Here is a 16948-nt window from a genome sequence, read left to right as displayed (position 1 = left end):
AATACTGTGTGCAGTTTTGGTGCCCACAATTCACGAAGGATATTGATAAATTGGAGAAGATTCAAAGAATGAGAATGATTAAAGACTCGAGTTCAATCTATTTAGCTTAACAAAGAGAAGATTAATGGATGACTTGATTATAGTCTAAAAGTACCTACATGGGGAACAAATATTTAATAATTGGCTCTTCAATCTAGGAGAGAAAGGTATAACATGCTCCAATGTCTGGAAGCTGAAGCTAGACAAATTTAGACTGGAAATAAGACAATTTTTTAAATATGAGAGCAATTAACCTTCAAACAATTTATCAATGGCCAAGGTCGATTCTCCATCACTGACAATTTTTAAATCAAGTCTGGATGTTTTTCTAAAAAATATGCTCTAGGAATTATTTTGGGGAAGTCCTATGACCTGTGTTATACAGGCAGTCAGACTAGATGATCACAATGGTAACGTCTAGCCTTAGAATCTATTAAATCAAGACTAGATTTCTTTTTCTAAAAGGCAGCTCTAGTTCCATACAAATTTTTGGACTTGGCTTAAGAATTACAGAGCGACGTTCAGTGTCATGCAAGAGATCAGACTAGATCAACGATTCTCTAACTATGGGGTGGACCTCACAAAGGAGGCATGGGAATGCGTCAAGGGAAGTGCGAGCTATGTGCCTTTATTTATTTAAGAACTCTGGCTGTCAGCCCCAGGTGGCTGGGGCATGTGCAGAAGGGCCATGCACACCCAGGAGACAGGGATACACGGAACAGCGGGAGACCCCCCCAACTGCTCACCAGGAGGCAGCAGGGGTCCAGCTATCAGCACTGGGGTGGCAGCAGTAGTGTAGAAGTAAGAGTGGCAATGGAGTGCTAAGTCTGCTGTGAAAAGTAATATTGACAAATACCACTTTTCATATTGCCGTCCTTACTTCTGTGCTGCTGCTGGTGCAGCGCTGCCTTCAGAGCTGGGCGTCCAGACAACAGCCGCTGCTCTCTACTCTGCCTTCAGAGCTGGGTGGTGATATATGTACTCGGGGGGGAGGAGCAGAGGCGGTGCGCCAACAACTACAGACACTAAGTGGGGGGGAGGGGCAATCAAATATGTTTGAGAACCACCGGACTAGATAATCATCCTGGTCCTTTTGGCTTTAAAACTATGAATTCCTTAACTCCAAAAATGCAAATACCCACAGCATCTGGCACCACTTACTTTGATGAGTATGATGGATTCTGCCTTAGAAAAAATGCCATGCAAAGTGAGGTGGCCAGCATCCTAATGCCAGAGCAACAGACATAGCTGGACAGAGGTTATTTACTCCACTCTTCCTATTTTTGTCACATTGTATATAAAAATAGAAATTGTGAACTGTTTATGGTAGGGACCATGTTTCTCAGTTTCTCTGGAGCACACAGCATCACATTTGGGTGCTACAGAAATAATGCAATGAGCAGCCAAATATATTTAAGGCTATGACTACTCATTTCAAGAAAAGCACCCGCCACCATTAATCAGACTTGTTAAAAAAAAGTTGAGATAATTAAAATAAAATTAATCTACTATCCCAATGAAGCAACCGTTCTGCCCCCCACCCCAAAATATGTAGCAATTGCTTACTTTATTATTTCTTCTCTGTTTCCATGATGATCTCTTTTTGAATTTATCTTGTCTCTTAAGCGATTCATTTCTGTGTCAAGACTCTTGACAGTTCTGTTGACTTCTATCCGTTGCGGGCAGATTTGTGTGGCCTGTGCAATCTTTTCCTAAAGAGAAGTTTGAAATGCTAAAAAATGCTATACATTTTGGTTTATTTGCATCTTCCTCTCAACTATAACATTTTGGATGGTGAAAAGCAGTAAAAGAGAAATTCTGAGTTAATTACTAATGGGCTCTCCACCTGTGGAATTCAGAAACGGTCCGGTGTTGTAGCTGGAGGATCCAGGACTAAGCTCTGTCTTTCATCTCAGGCCACCCCAAAAAAATTCCAACAGCTGTAGAAATACTCCAGCAACCAATTATTAGTATTAAGGCAACCTGATGCAAATTGTCTGTGTCTAAGTCTCCCTTCAGAGAAAAATTTCAATTTATATTCTTGAGGAATTCCACCATGATTTCAATAATTTCCATCCCACCATCAACCTCAGCCTAGATCAATCCACACAAGCGGTCCATTTCCTGGACACTACTGTGCTAATAAGCGATGGTCACATAAATACCACCCTGTACCGGAAACCTACTGACCGCTACACTTACCTACATGCCTCCAGCTTCCATCCAGGACACACCACACGATCCATTGTCTACAGCCAAGCTCTAAGATATAACCGCATTTGCTCCAATCCCTCAGATAGAGACAAGCACCTACAAGATCTCTATCAAGCATTCTTAAAACTACAATACCCACCTGCTGAAGTGAAAAAACAGATTGACAGAGCCAGACGAGTACCCAGAAGTCACCTCCTACAAGACAGGGCCAACAAAGAAAATAACAGAACACCACTAGCTGTCACCTTCAGCCCCCAACTAAAACCTCTCCAGCGCATCATCAGAGATCTACAACCTATCCTGAAAGATGATCCTTTACTCTCACAGATCTTGGGAGACAGACCTGTCCTCGCTTACAGACAACCCCCCAACCTAAAGCAAATACTCACCAGCAACCACACATCACTGAACAAAAACACTGTCCCAGGAACCTATCCTTGTAACAAAGCCCGATGCCAACTCTGTCCACATATCTATTCAAGTGACACCATCATAGGGCCTAATCACATCAGCCATACCATCTGTGGCTCGTTCACCTGCACATCTACCAATGTGATATATGCCATCATGTGCCAGCAATGCCCCTCTGCCATGTACATTGGCCAAACCGGACAGTCTCTACGCAAAAGAATTAATGGACACAAATCTGACATCAGGAATCATAATACTCAAAAACCAGTGGGAGAACACTTTAACCTGTCTGGCCATTCTTTGACAGACCTGCGGGTGGCTATCTTAAAACAGAAAAACTTCAAAAACAGACTCCAACGAGAGACGGCTGAGCTGGAATTGATATGCAAACTAGACACAATCAACTCAGGGCTAAATAGGGATTGGGAATGGCTGAGCCATTACAAACATTGAATCTATCTCTCCTTGTAAGTATTTTCACACTTGCTTCTTATCAAACTGTCTGTACTGAGCCATCTTGATTATCACTTCAAAAGTTTTTTTCCTCTTACTTAATTGGCCTCTCAGAGTTGGTAAGACAACTCTCACCTGTTCATGCTCTCTGTATGTGTGTGTATATATATATCTCCTCAATATATGGTTCACTCTATATGCATCCGAAGAAGTGGGTTGTAGCCCACGAAAGCTTATGCTCTAATAAATTTGTTAGTCTCTAAGGTGCCACAAGTACTCCTGTTAATTTATATTCTGATCATTTACCAGACTACCAGGGTGGATGGAATACAGAGAGAAGCTGCTAAAAGAAAGAAAATTATCAGATAAGAAATTGATCATTCTGTTGCAAAGCTTCTCTGCTCTTTAATTACTCATGGGAAGTAATAAGCAGTGTATCCCAGAGGTAGGGAGGGAAAGAATAAGCAAAGTTTAATTATTATAACAGAGTAATTTAGACGGAAGTTCCCCCCATTTTTACCTCCTGCTTGCAACAAACTTGAAACTGTGAGGCCTCGGCATTTTGGACAGAATGAGATGAAAAGGTACATATGTACTTCAGATGCTTGAGATAGATCTTTAGCACTCAAGGAATGCCCATTTGTGCCACACCTTCCATATGTTAGAACAAAATGGTGGGAGAACTATTTCCCAGAAATTGTGGAAAAGGGAACTTTTCTTGAACTGAAAGGTTTCTGGAGCTATAAGCATAATCCTTCCCTCATGACAAAGGCAGTGTGGTTCTTGTATGGACATGGGAACTAATTCCAAAACTTGCCTTTCACAGGTGGTATGACTAGCACGGCCAACTGCAAGCTTGTCTAATTTGTCACTATGATTAAATGTGGCACCTGATACTCCAAATACTTGATGACAAAATACTGTTATGGCTGTTACCCACATTTTTACCATGCTTGGTTGTAGGACTCCAACCAAGCCTCCTGAAGAAACTCTAGTGTACCTGAAATCACATCAGAAATTTGGGATTATTATTGCATTTCTATGACATCATCATGGAGAGGTCAGGGACCCAGTGTGCTGGGGACTGCACAAAGAGACAATCTTTGCCCCAAAAGAGCTTTTTGTTTCCCCTCACACCAGGAAAGTAAATTTGACTAAACCAATGATGATACACCATGAGTTTTGTTGGGATATCAACTGTATCGGAGGTTAATTCTAAACTACACTTCTCTTCTGATGCCCAGGTTGTTAACTGTAGATGTTCCCAGTCTGGCTGAAGGAGTCCCTGCTTCAAGGGGTCTGGTGTTCTTTGTAGATATAATGTGGGGTCTTTGGGTACCTAGCAAGTCCAAAGTGCCTGCAGTAGGAGGACCACTACAACTCACTCAATCTTTTTATTTCCATACCCTTTAAGTGAACTGTCTTGAAAAGCAGCAAATTCTTCTCTACCCAGGACATTATTTCCATTATCACGGAGAAGCTTTTGACCTCTGATTATTTCCTGATTTGGGAAAGGCTATAAAACACTCAAGTCTCAATCATAAGCCAACCTCCAATGGGAGGTTGGAGGAGACTTCCCCTGCAAGTATCATAACCTATGTGGTTTCTTGCACCTTGCACCAGTGCAGCTGGTACTGATCCCTGTTACAGACAGCATACTGAACTCGATGAACCACTGATCTAATGCCATAGGGCCATGTGGGTTTTGCTTTATCTTTAAAAAGAAAAGAAAAAATTCCACCACCCGGATAGAGGTTCTGAAATGAACTGAAAAGATGTAGTTTGAAGAGCATTTTATCTAGGCTTCTTTGGAAGCCTTTGCTCCAGATTTTTCCATCAGCCAGAGTAATAGTCCCTTCTTGGATACTCTTGGTGTTGGTAGCAACCAATGGATTGCTATGCTGGTTTTAACAGCGAGGACTGAGGCCTCTTTGCAATCTCAATATTTTCCCCAATAGCTCCTCACCTGTAAGTCTGGATGCACAAGATACCAGTTTAGGATAAGCAATGCCTATTCATATATGAAATATTGCTTCCTTGTAGCCACCTAGTTGGAATCCATTGCTCATAATAGATCACATCAAGGCTTCGATGAGTACAGAACCCGAGACATCTCACGCCGGGCAAGGGTCATACCTCTAGAGAATAAGCCACTTTTTTTTTTTTTTTTTTTTTGCGGGGGGTGGGGGGAGGCACAAAGTCAGCTTCCCTTACTAAACATATGAAAAATCTTTGGTCTGAATAGCTATAGGTGAGGTTTTGAATCTGCTGTGCAGTATGTCATAACTCTTATGGTGTATGCGGTCTTTTGGAAGGGAGTCCCATTATGAAGGTTTGACTATGTCTTTCACTGGTGGATCTACTATTGCATCAACCCTAGGCTCCCAAATAAGGCTGTCAAGCGATTAAAAAAATTAATCGCGAGATTAAACGAACTGCTAAACCATAACAGAATATCATTTATTTAAATATTTTGGCTGTTTTTTACATTTTCAAATATATTGATTTCAATTACAACACAGAATACAAAATCCACAGTTCTCACTTCATATTTATTTTTGATTACATGTATTTGCACTGTAAAAAAACAAAATAAATAGTATTTTTCAATTTACCTAATGCAAGTACTATAGTGCAATCTTTTTACCATGAAAGTTGAACTTACAAATGTAGAATTATGTACCAAAAAAACTGCGTTCAAAAATAAAACAATGTAAAATTTTAGAGCCTGCAAGCCCACTCCATCCTACTTCAGCCAATCGCTCAGACAAACAAGTTTGGTTACAATTTGCAGGAGATAATGCTGCCCACTTCCTGTTTACAATGTCACCTAAAAGTGAGAACAGGCGTTTGCATGGCACTGTTGTAGCCAGTGCCGCAAGATATTAATGTGCCAGATGTGCTAACGATTCATATGTCCCTTCATGCTTCAACCACCATTCCAGGGGACATGCGTCCATGCTGATGACGGGTTCTGCTCAATAACGATCCAAAGCAGAGTGGATCGACGCATGTTCATTTTCATCAACTGAGTCAGATGCCACCAGCAGAAGGTTGATTTTCTTTTTTGGTGGTTCGGGTTCTGTAGTTTCCGTATCTGAGTGTTGCTCTTTTAAGTCTTCTGAAAGCATGCTCCAGACCTCGTCCCTCTCAGATTTTGGACGGCACTTCAGATTCTTAAACCTTGGGTCGAGTGCTGTAGCTATTTTTAGAAATCTCACATTGGAACCTTCTTTGCGTTTTGTCGAATCTGCTGTGAAAGTGTTCTTAAAATGAACATGTGCTGGGTCATCATCCGAAACTGCTCTGACATGAAATATATGGCATGTCAGAGACATATAATTCTCCCCCAAGGAGCTCAGTCACAAATGTAAATAACGCATCATCAGCATGGAAGCATGTCCTCTGGAATGGTGGCCGAAGAATGAAGGGGCATACGAATGTTTAGCATATCTGACATGTAAATACCTTGCAACGCTGGCTACAAAAGTGCCATGCGAACGCCTGTTCTTCCTTTCAGTTGACATTGTAAATGAGAAGCAGGCAGCGTTATCTCCTACAAATTTTACCCAAACTTCTTTGTCTGAGCGATTGGCTAAAGTAGGATGGAGTGGACTTGTAGGCTCTAAAATTTTACATTGTTATATTTTTGAATGCAGTTTTTTTTTGTACATCACTCTACATTTGTAAGTTCAACTTTGATGAAAAAGAAATTGCAGTACAGTACTTGTATTAGGTGAATTGAAAAATACTATTTCTTTTGTTTTTCACAGTGCAAATATTTGTCATCAAAAATAAATATAAAGTGAGCACTGTACACTTTGTATTCTGTGTTGTAATTGAAATCAATATATTTGAAAATGTAGAATACATCCAAAAATATTAAATATATTCAAACTGGTATTCTATTGTTTAACAATGCAATTAATCACGATTAATTTTTTTAATTGCGATTAATTTGAGTTAATCTCGTGAGTTAACTGTGATTGACAGCCCTATTCACAAAATTTATGAAATTTCTTTGTTTTATACAAACATTTTAATTTAACATTTTGTTTAATCAAATATCCTCATTTGAATTTTATGATGCTCTCATCAGTGGGAAAACATGTATCTAATTATATTTGAAAGGGCAGATATTGTATGAATATTAATGAGTTCCTTGCAAGCCATTGATTGGAATCCTCTCTTGGAAATGTCTTGTTGGTTGGTTGCGTTTGTTTTTGTGTGTGTGATGTATTTATGGTACCTCTTCCCCTGGCTGTTTATAGCAGGGAGGTAATACATTATTCATCCTGGCATGGGTACCATGCAATTTGTAGTGGGAGGAAAGGGAGCTGTATAGGAGCCCTGGTTCTTTCTCCAGGGAATTGAGGACTCACTTTAGTATCTTTGGGAGGGGGAGAGAGAAGATGGGGGACTCTGGATCCTTTCAGGCTTTCCCCCCCTCCAACCCAGTTTGTTGCAAGAATTTACCCAGAGCTGGCCAGATAGCTTCCTCTCATCTTTAGACTCTCTCCCAAAAGCCCAGAATCACTTAATTGGGCTTTTCTGTGTTGAGATCATGGCTCCTCAGGCAGGATGGGGAACTGACATGCTAGTCTGACTGAGCCCCAAAATCTGGCAGTGCAAGGGTTGGCTGGCTGGAAACAGGCAATGCATAATTCACACTCTGTAGAACCTGTATACACAGCCTCACATAAGGAAAACTGCTTAGATTTAAGTCAGGGGCTTACAGGATAGTTCTGCCATGCCTGAACAGGGGCACAGGTATCTGGCAGGAAGGTGCTGCAGTGGCAGATCCAGGCAGTTGAAACCAAACACTGCTATTTACCCAATCCAAGGGAAGAGAAGGATGAGAAGAGTGGAAGTCGCAACTGCATGTAAATGATTAAAAATAAAAGATTTTAATACAAAATGATCAGGAAAAACAGAACTATCAACTTGTTCCAACACCAGACACAGAAAATCTGGTGGTCTGAGCTGAAGGGAAGAGCTCAGTCCTGGATTCTCCAGCAACAACACTAGACAGCCTCTGAATTCCACAAGAGCAATAGCCCATTAGTAATCTATGACAGAAGCTGTGCAAAAAGAAATGAAGTCTCCAATGAAAGTGTCTCTCTCTTGTTTGCACATAGCACTCAGTACAATGGATCTCCTGATTGGGGCTCTTCGCCATTATTTTAATCAAAATGTGTAGTAGTAATTTATTTATTACAATACGAAAAGGGAGTATCTATCTGAAAGCTCCTATATATTTATAGTAATTTATTTATATTTATAATAAACTATATTTTAGATACATTATCTAAATCAGTAGGTTTCTAAAATTCTACCTTCTATTAATTTATTAATAAAACAATGAAGCTGCACTCCTTTAGCCATCTAGTGTTCTTTTAGTCATTTTTCCTTGATTCGTGTAACTTAAAATCAACTTCTAAAGGCAACCTGATAGCAGTGAAAAGGGGAAATGTGGGATGCAGCGTGCACCCTAACTTGTTGATGCTCGACTTCGGAGTAAACTTACTACCCAAAGACTAACCGGACCCAATGAAGCATGCAATTCCAAAGCCTACAGCTCCTGGCAAGCTTCTGCACAAGGAGGCGCCAAACCTGCAGGTTACCGACAGCTTAGAGCAGCTATTGCATTGCCAGGACAGGACACTTTAGCACAGGGATTGGCAACCTTTGCACGCAGCTCACCAGGATAAGCACCCTGGCAGGCCGGGCCGGTTGGTTTACCTGCCGTGTCCGCAGGTTCAGCTGATCGCAGCTCCCACTGGCCGCGGTTCGCCGTTTCAGGCCAATGGGGCGGCGGGAAGCGGCGGCCGGCACATCCCTTGGCCCACGTCGCTTCCCGCAGCCCCCATTGTCATGGGATGGTGAACTGCGGCCAGTGGGAGCCGCGATCGGCCGAACCTGCGGACGCGGCAGGTAAATGAACTGGCCCGGCCCGCCAGGGTGCTTACCCTGGCGAGCCGCGTGCCAAAGGTTGCCGATCCCTGCTTTAGCAATTGTTTGCTGTTCTAAATTATAATAAAGTTGCAGCCACTGGTCAAAAGTCTAATGCTTGTGTCTGTCCCCATTGGCTAAATACTTTCCTCTGAAGTTCAGAATCTATATAGCCTTTCTTCTGTCTTCAGGCTTGAATCCTTTCATAGAGCTCTCTTGATGATTACATTTGTGTTTAAATGCCATATTGATGATTTTATAAAAACTATCTGATTTTTCCTGTGATGTATTATCACCCTGAACAAAAGCAATGCTCAGAAAAACTGCTATTTGTTTTCAGATCTGAGACAGTAAGTATAAATTTTACTGGGTGAAGACATTTTCATCATATATTCCCCACTGGTACAAAAGCAGAATTCTTGGCTTGGTAAGCCTGAGTTATCGAATGGAAAAGTTCTTACTAATAATTTCCTTTCTGCTAGCAGTGTCTCCCACAATTCTGTATGTCTGGACTGGTCTCTTCTCTCAGCAGCTCATCGAGGCAGATCAGTGTTTTGATGACACAGTCTGGCCATAGCCCATCTGCTCCCGCTTGCTGCCAGATGAGTTATTCCCAAGCTTTAAAACTTGCATAATATCATTAACACATATACTAGAGATAATGAAATAACTATGTACATTAGATGAAAGAAGACAGTCATATGGTAACAATTCCACTTCATAGCTGACTCTCCTCATTAACCATCATTCACGGTGGGTAAAACTGTGGGAGACAATACTAGCTGAAAGAAAAGCGGTAAGAAATGTTCTGCTCTGCAGCCCAATGTCTCTCACAATTGTGGATGTCTGGGAAGTGTTCAGCAGTGAACGGATATAGGAAGGTTGTGAAACAAGAAATTTGGTAGGAAGGAAGTACCCTCCCCTATTTGTGAGCTTGCTCAAAAGTCTATTATTTTCGGATCACTGCCCGCAGCACCTTCCTACCACAGGCGGTGTTCGCAGAAGGTAGAAGGTCCATCTTGTAGTGCTTACTTAAGATGTTAGCTGTAGACCAAATAGTCACTCTGCAAATTTCCAAAGTGGATGCATTTGCTTTTTCCACTCATGAAAGTGTGAACCTTGATCCCTTCTTGGAGAGGAATCTTTGATGATTTATAAGCTTCCACAATACATAGTCTCTCCTCCTAGTGATGGAGGACTTGGAAGCTCTTAGTCCAAGGTATTTCAAGTGGAAGGAAATTAATTAGGAGCCCAATCTTCCTGTGGATTCTGTATGCTTTCAAAACTTCTTAGGGCATCTAAGATGTGTCACACCTTTGCAGTGGAACAGAACGAAAGAATCACAACCTGCTGGGAAGCATGGAAGGAGGAATTTCCCTTGGAAAGAAAAGATTTTGTCCACGAGGGAGATACAATAGGGGAGGCTCAGGGAGGGTTAAACCCTGAAGAATTAACTGATCAGGGAAGAGGAGGAATGCCAAGGAGGGAGAATACTGCTCCCTGCCAAAAAATGTGCAGAAAAGTTAAAATAGAAGGAGGGAAGGCAGGAACAAAAGAAACCACCACTGTCTATGGCTGTGGAGGCAACACGCAAAAGCAGAGTAGGCGTGACCAGACCATGCGGCACCAAAATGCTGGACCTACCTCTATGAATGGCAGAGAGAGGAGAACAGCCCAGATGTCCAGAATTGTGGGAGACGGTGGGCTGCAGTAAGACTTAAGTTAACTGGTAGGCTTAAAATCCCAATAATGTTTCATTAAGACATATATCAAAAGGAAACTACACCCCATACACTTCAAGTTCTTTTTAGCTAACCTAGCAATCAATACTTAAAGACAACTAAAATACGGACAATAGTATGCAGGATACATTTCTTGAGTACTTGGGGTTAGAGCAAGGGACTATGATACTAATTTTAAAATAACAGAAACTTCACTTAGCAGAGGAAACAGCTGACTATCCAAGTAATAAATGGACCTTGAATACTCAATTTTTGTCCCCTACAAATTGTCAAAAACCCTCATACCTTTAATTCTTTTTCTTTAGCAGCTAGTTCTCCTTTAAGTTTTTTTATGGATGCCAAATGCTCTTTCTGTTTCTCTTCGTAGTGCTGCCAGTGGTGTTTACTCTTTTCCACTTCTAAGTCAGCTTGGTTTAATTCATCCTGTTTGGAGCAAATCAAAATGTCACATTTAATTGGAATGGCAGATTTGTGAACACCTCCCCAATGTTTACTAACTTAAAATGGGAGAATATGTTTAGTCATTACTGCTCCACTAACAGTTTCTAGATTTTCACATTTTATGTCATTCCGGCTGAACTCCAGTGGCAGTAACAGCAATTTATGTGAGAGCACACACTCAATTCTGCCAGAAAGAGTATAGTAAGAGAATGCCTCGTGTTGCTCCTCTGCCATCCTGGTAACTTTTAGGGGTTGTATGTGGTCTGTAAAGGAATAGTATTATTCTTTACTCATTGGGAAGAAGAGCTCAGAAACACTGGGCTGAAAAATGGGAAGAGAACAGAGAATCCCATTAAATGGGCACTTCTCTTATAAACTGGTAACTTATTACAGTACTTAACTATCTTTATAGTCAGAAAGATTTTCCTAATATCTAACCTAAATCTCCCTTGCTGAATATTAAGCCAATTACCTTCATCTGATAGGAAGGACAATTGATCACAATCTTCTTTATAACAGCCCTTAACATATTTTGAAAACTGTTACCAGGCTCCCGCTCAGTCTTCTTTTCTCAAAACTGAAAATAACCAGTTTTTTAACATTTCCTCATAGGCAAGCTTTTCTAAACCTTTGATCATATTTGCTGCTGATCTCTGGGCTATCTCCAGTTTGCCCTCACCATTCTTAAAATGTGGTGGCTGAAACTGGACACACTACCCCAGCTGAAGCCTTACCGGTGGTCAAGTAAAATAAAACGATAACCTCTACTTCCTTACATACAATGCTCCTGTTAATAAACCTCAGAATATTAGCCTTTTTGACATCATCATATTGTTGGCTCCTGTTCAATCTGTGACACACCAGAACCCCAGACCCTTTTCAGCAGTATTACTGCCTAGCCTGCTATACTCCATTTTGAAGACATGCATTCAATTTTTCTTTCCTAAGGGTAGTACTTTGCACTTGTCTTTATTGAATTTCATCTGTTGATTTCAGACCAACTGGAGAATTTGTCAAGGTCGTTTTGAACTCTCATCCTGTCCTCCAAAGCACTTGCAAACCCACCCAGCTTGGTGTCATCTGCAAATTTTATAGGCATATTCTCTAGTCCGTTATCCAAGTCATTAATGAAAATACTGAACAGTACTGGATCCAGGACTGACCCCTGTTGGAGCCCACTAAATACATTCTCCCAGTTTGATAGCGAATCATTGATAACACTGCTCTACAGCCAAAATGCTTCTGAAATAAATGTAGTCAAACTTTACTAATTCTGGGTCACTGAGAACGAAAATGATGCTTAAAAATGTTGATTGGCTCTAGTTTTCAAGATATGCTATTGGGTCAGTATATACGACCCTTGACCTGGGAATGGCGGAGGATAAGTGAGTTATAAAGGGAAGGGATCTCAATTTAAACCAGAAATGACTAAAATACATCTTTGACTGGATCTATGAATAAATCTATGACTGGGTTTCGACAGTACTTGCTTTTTAGGCAAAACAATGAATGATGCAATCTGAAGCTGGTATTGCGTCATACATGATATGAATTGCATCATGTTATTCCTAGAAGTCATGGATGATGCAATCATAACGAAGCTTACATCACTCTGCTGAACAAATTGCCCTATATCAGCTCTAGAAATCATACAGTGTCGTGCTCTCTTATTTGTCAGTGTTTGATTTTGCAAAGGGACACATTTCTGTTTAGCCAAAGTGAGCAGAGATGCCTCGTACTTGTGTGAAAAGTGCAGATAACTTCTGCTATGTTTGTGGTGAAGTGACTTTTGCATCACAAAAGCGCAGTATAACCACTATGGTTAAGAAAGCCTATCACCTTTATTTTGGCTGCAAAATTGGAGATCAGGACAAAAGGTGGGCCCCACACATATGCTGCAACACTTGTGCAACAAATCTTCGCCAGTGGTTGAACAGGAAAAGGAAATCTATGCCTTTTGCAGTGCCAATGATTTGGAGAGAGCCAACAGATCATACCAGCAATTGTTACTTCTGCATGGTGCCTCCAGTTGGGAAAGGTGTGTCAAAGAAGAAAAAGTGGACTGTGCATTAGCCAAACATTTCATCAGCTATACGCCCAGTACCCCACGGAGAAGGACTGCCGGTTTCTGAGGCACCAGAATCATTCTCACTTGAGTCCGACGAGGAAGAGGATGAAACTTCTGGTCCTGAACCATCAATGTCAAAGGACCCACATTTTCTCCCATCCTCCTCCTCTGAACCACACCTCATAACACAAGATGAACTGAATGACCTTGTCAGGGATTTGGAACTACCCAAGAGTAAGGCAGAGCTGTTGGGCTCCAGACTACAGCAGTGGAATCTCCTGGCAGGTGATGTTAGGGTTTCCATGTTCCGTGACCGTCAAAAGGATCTTGTCCCATTCTTCTTCATGGAAGGTGATCTTGTAGCCTGCAACAACATCGATGGTGTGATGGCAGCCCTCAACATCGTTCATGATCCAGATGAGTGGAGACTGTTCATTGATTCATCGAAGACGAGTCTTAAAGCTGTTTTACTGCATAATGGCAATGTTTTGCCATCAATTCCAGTTGGTCATGCAGTCCATATGAAGGAAACCTATGACAACATGAAACAACTTTTGAGGTGCATAAACTATGACCAACGTCAGTGGCAGCTTTGTGGCGATTTGAAGGTTGTTGCTCTCTTGCTTGGTCTGCAGACTGGATACACAAAGTACTGCTGTTTTCTCTGCGAATGGGATAGTCGTGCAAGAGATTCCCACTACATCAAGAAAGATTGGCCACTCCGACAGTCATTGGAGCCTGGGAGGAAAAGTGTTCAGCATCCACCCCTTGTTGAATCAAGGAAGATTTTGTTACCACCCTTACACATCAAGCTGGGTCTGATGAAGTACTTTGTCAAGGCCATTGACAAAACACAAGCAGCTTTCAAGTACCTCCGTGGAAAATTTCCAAGGTTAAGTGAAGCTAAGATAAAGGAAGGTGTCTTTGTTGGTCCTCAGATTCGTGAACTTCTTCGAGATGATGCATTTGACCATGCACTGCGTGGCAAGGAAAAGACGGCATGGAAAGCCTTCCAGTTAGTGGCAATCAATTTTCTCGGAAACAACAAGGCAGACAACTACAGGTTGTTGGTGGAAAACCTCCTCACGGCATACAAAAGCCTTGGTTGCAACATGTCACTAAAGATACATTTTTTGCACTCTCATCTAGATTTTTTTCCACCGAACTTCGGAGCAGTGGGCGACGAGCACGGCAAGCGATTTCACCAGGACATTGCAACAATGGAGAAACGCTATCAGGGCAAATGGAGCCCATCAATGCTTGCAGACTATTGCTGGACAGTGACAAGAGATGCTCCATTTAATGAATACAAGAGACAAGCCAAGAAGCGCCGAGTAGACACTGAATAGGACTAAACTATGTACATAATAGTTTTTTGCCTTTTGTTTCATAATAAATTTCATTTATATAACCCTTTTGCTGATTTTTAAAGCGTTACATAAACAGGACAGGTGAAATATTATCATGTAAAGCAACCATAAACACATGAAAAGACCTAGGTTTACAATTTATGATTAAAACTCTACTATCTACACAATATACATAGACATAAAATGTAAAAACTTAAATATCTTAGAAACAGTAGCCAATCAGTTGTTTTAATTGTCATATTTGAATTCAGCACATCAAAATACATAATAGCACATTTATCTCTGAAGCAGACGACTTCTCAAAAATTGTAGACCAGTGTAATTATTGTGAGTATGATCTGTCAACCAGTTGTGCATTGCCCTTATAGTAACTTAATCTGGATTCACATTTCCCTAGTTTGCTTATGAGAATGACATTTAGGACTGTACCAAAGGCCTTACTCTAATCAAGATATATCATGTCTACAGCTCCCCCAACATCAACTAGGCCAGTAACCTGTCAAAGAAGGAAATTAGGTTGGTTTATTCTTGACATACTGGCTATTTCGTATCACCCTATTATTCTCTAGGTGCTTTCAAACTGATTGTTTAATAGTTTGTTCCAGTATCTTTCCAGATATCAAAGTCAGGCTGACTGGAATAATTCCCCAGATTCTTTGTTCCCCTCTTTAAAGATTAGTACTACGTTTGCCAACAAATGAAAATCAAGTATGTTTTTAAAAGTTGTATATTTGTACGGTTTCTACCTTGACTGGACTGGCTATTTCTTCTACTTGGTGAAGTTTTTCTTTAATTTCTTCAAGTTTATGTTCAGCCATTCGTAGAATATTTTTCAAGTCCTCCATTTTTCCCCTTTGCTGTTCCATATCCCGTTTAACAGATTCCATCTTATGTTTGTTTTCTTGAGCTTCATCTTCCTGTTAGCATATAAACATAGGTTTGAAAATTAAGAGAAAACACACCACCCTTGGCTGTTGTACAAGATATTCATTTCAGAGTCACTTTTATGGATGTGAGATTACATGCAACAATGTATTCAATTCTCTAATAAGAATGTCTATGGATCAATGGGCTAACTAACAAGCCCGGGAGGGGGATACTGCAGGGAGTTGTTACAGACAACCAAATCAAACCAGAGAACTGAGAGTTTATTAGATGGCCAAAAAGCCATGATGGCAATCAACACAAATTAGAAAATTGATAAGGGAAGTTAAAAATATCAGGGAAAATATCATGACTGGCAGGTGTTGGAACAATAAGGAGTTTAGGTGTATTAATAGCAAAATAAATTACAGCAATACTATAGGCACAATACTATATGGAGACGGTAAAATTGTTAATAACAATGCAGAAAAGGCAGAAGTATTCAATAAATATTTCTGTGCTTTACTGGAAAGAAGCAGAATGATGTACTTGTATCACATGAGGCTGATGAAGCTTTTTTCCAGTACATTAGCTAACAAGAATATCTACTAGGGATAAAAATAACTTAAAACAGGCTCAAAGAACTTGCACCCAACAGTGCTCAAAAGAGCTGGCTGAGAAGATTTCTGGCCTGTTGATGTTCACTTTTGATAAATGTTAGAATACCAAGGAAATTCAAGAAGACTGGAAGAATGCTAATGTTGTGCCAATACTCAAAAAGGGCAAGTAGGATGACTCAGATAACTACAGACAGGTTAGACTGAACTCAGTCCCAGGCAAAACAGTGGAAAAGCTAATACGGATTCAATTAATAAAGAATTAAAGGATAAAAATATCATTAATGCAAGTCAACATGGTTTTATGGAAAATAGGTTTGGTCAAACAAACCTTAATGAGATCAAAAGTTTAGTTGATAAAGGTAATGGAGTAGATATCATATACTTAGACTTATGTAAGGCATTTGACTTAATACCACACAAAAATTATAAACTACATCAGGGGTCGGCAACCTATGGCACGCGAGCCGATTTTTAATGGCACGCTGGAGCCTGCCGGGACTCCAGCGTGCCATTAAAAATCCTGCCCAGCCTAGCCCGCTCTCCTCTGCCCTTCGCTCCCCCCCACGGGGGCAGGGAGCAGAAGCATAGCCGTGCGCACGGGGTGAGCAAATGACCCCACTCTCCCGGCACGGCAAGCCGCAGGGTCCGCGCTCCTGGGCCGGAGCGCAGCAAGCTGCCGGCCCCTCCCACGCCTTCTCCCCTCCCCTGGAGCTCTGCCGCCACGTGCGCAGCGCTCTGGGGGTAGGGGCTGCGCGCTCCCGCGGGGCAGTGTTT

General features: G+C 41.2%; 1 protein-coding gene across 1 annotated transcript in view; it reads right to left on the bottom strand.

Moving 5' to 3' along the window:
• SMC6 (structural maintenance of chromosomes 6) overlaps positions 1–16948 on the bottom strand; it is a 99736-nt gene that overhangs the window by 18154 nt on the left and 64634 nt on the right. Inside the window, exons 20-22 of the mRNA XM_065400934.1 lie at positions 15437–15607; positions 11097–11234; positions 1606–1751 (exon numbers count right to left, since the gene is read on the bottom strand). Coding sequence (XP_065257006.1) covers positions 1606–1751; positions 11097–11234; positions 15437–15607 — 455 coding nt within the window. The remainder of the gene's footprint in view (positions 1–1605; positions 1752–11096; positions 11235–15436; positions 15608–16948) is intronic.

The sequence above is a fragment of the Emys orbicularis genome, chromosome 3 (genome assembly GCF_028017835.1).
Source record: "Emys orbicularis isolate rEmyOrb1 chromosome 3, rEmyOrb1.hap1, whole genome shotgun sequence".
Lineage (NCBI taxonomy): Eukaryota > Metazoa > Chordata > Testudines > Emydidae > Emys > Emys orbicularis.
This window is presented reverse-complemented; position numbering and strand designations above follow the sequence as displayed.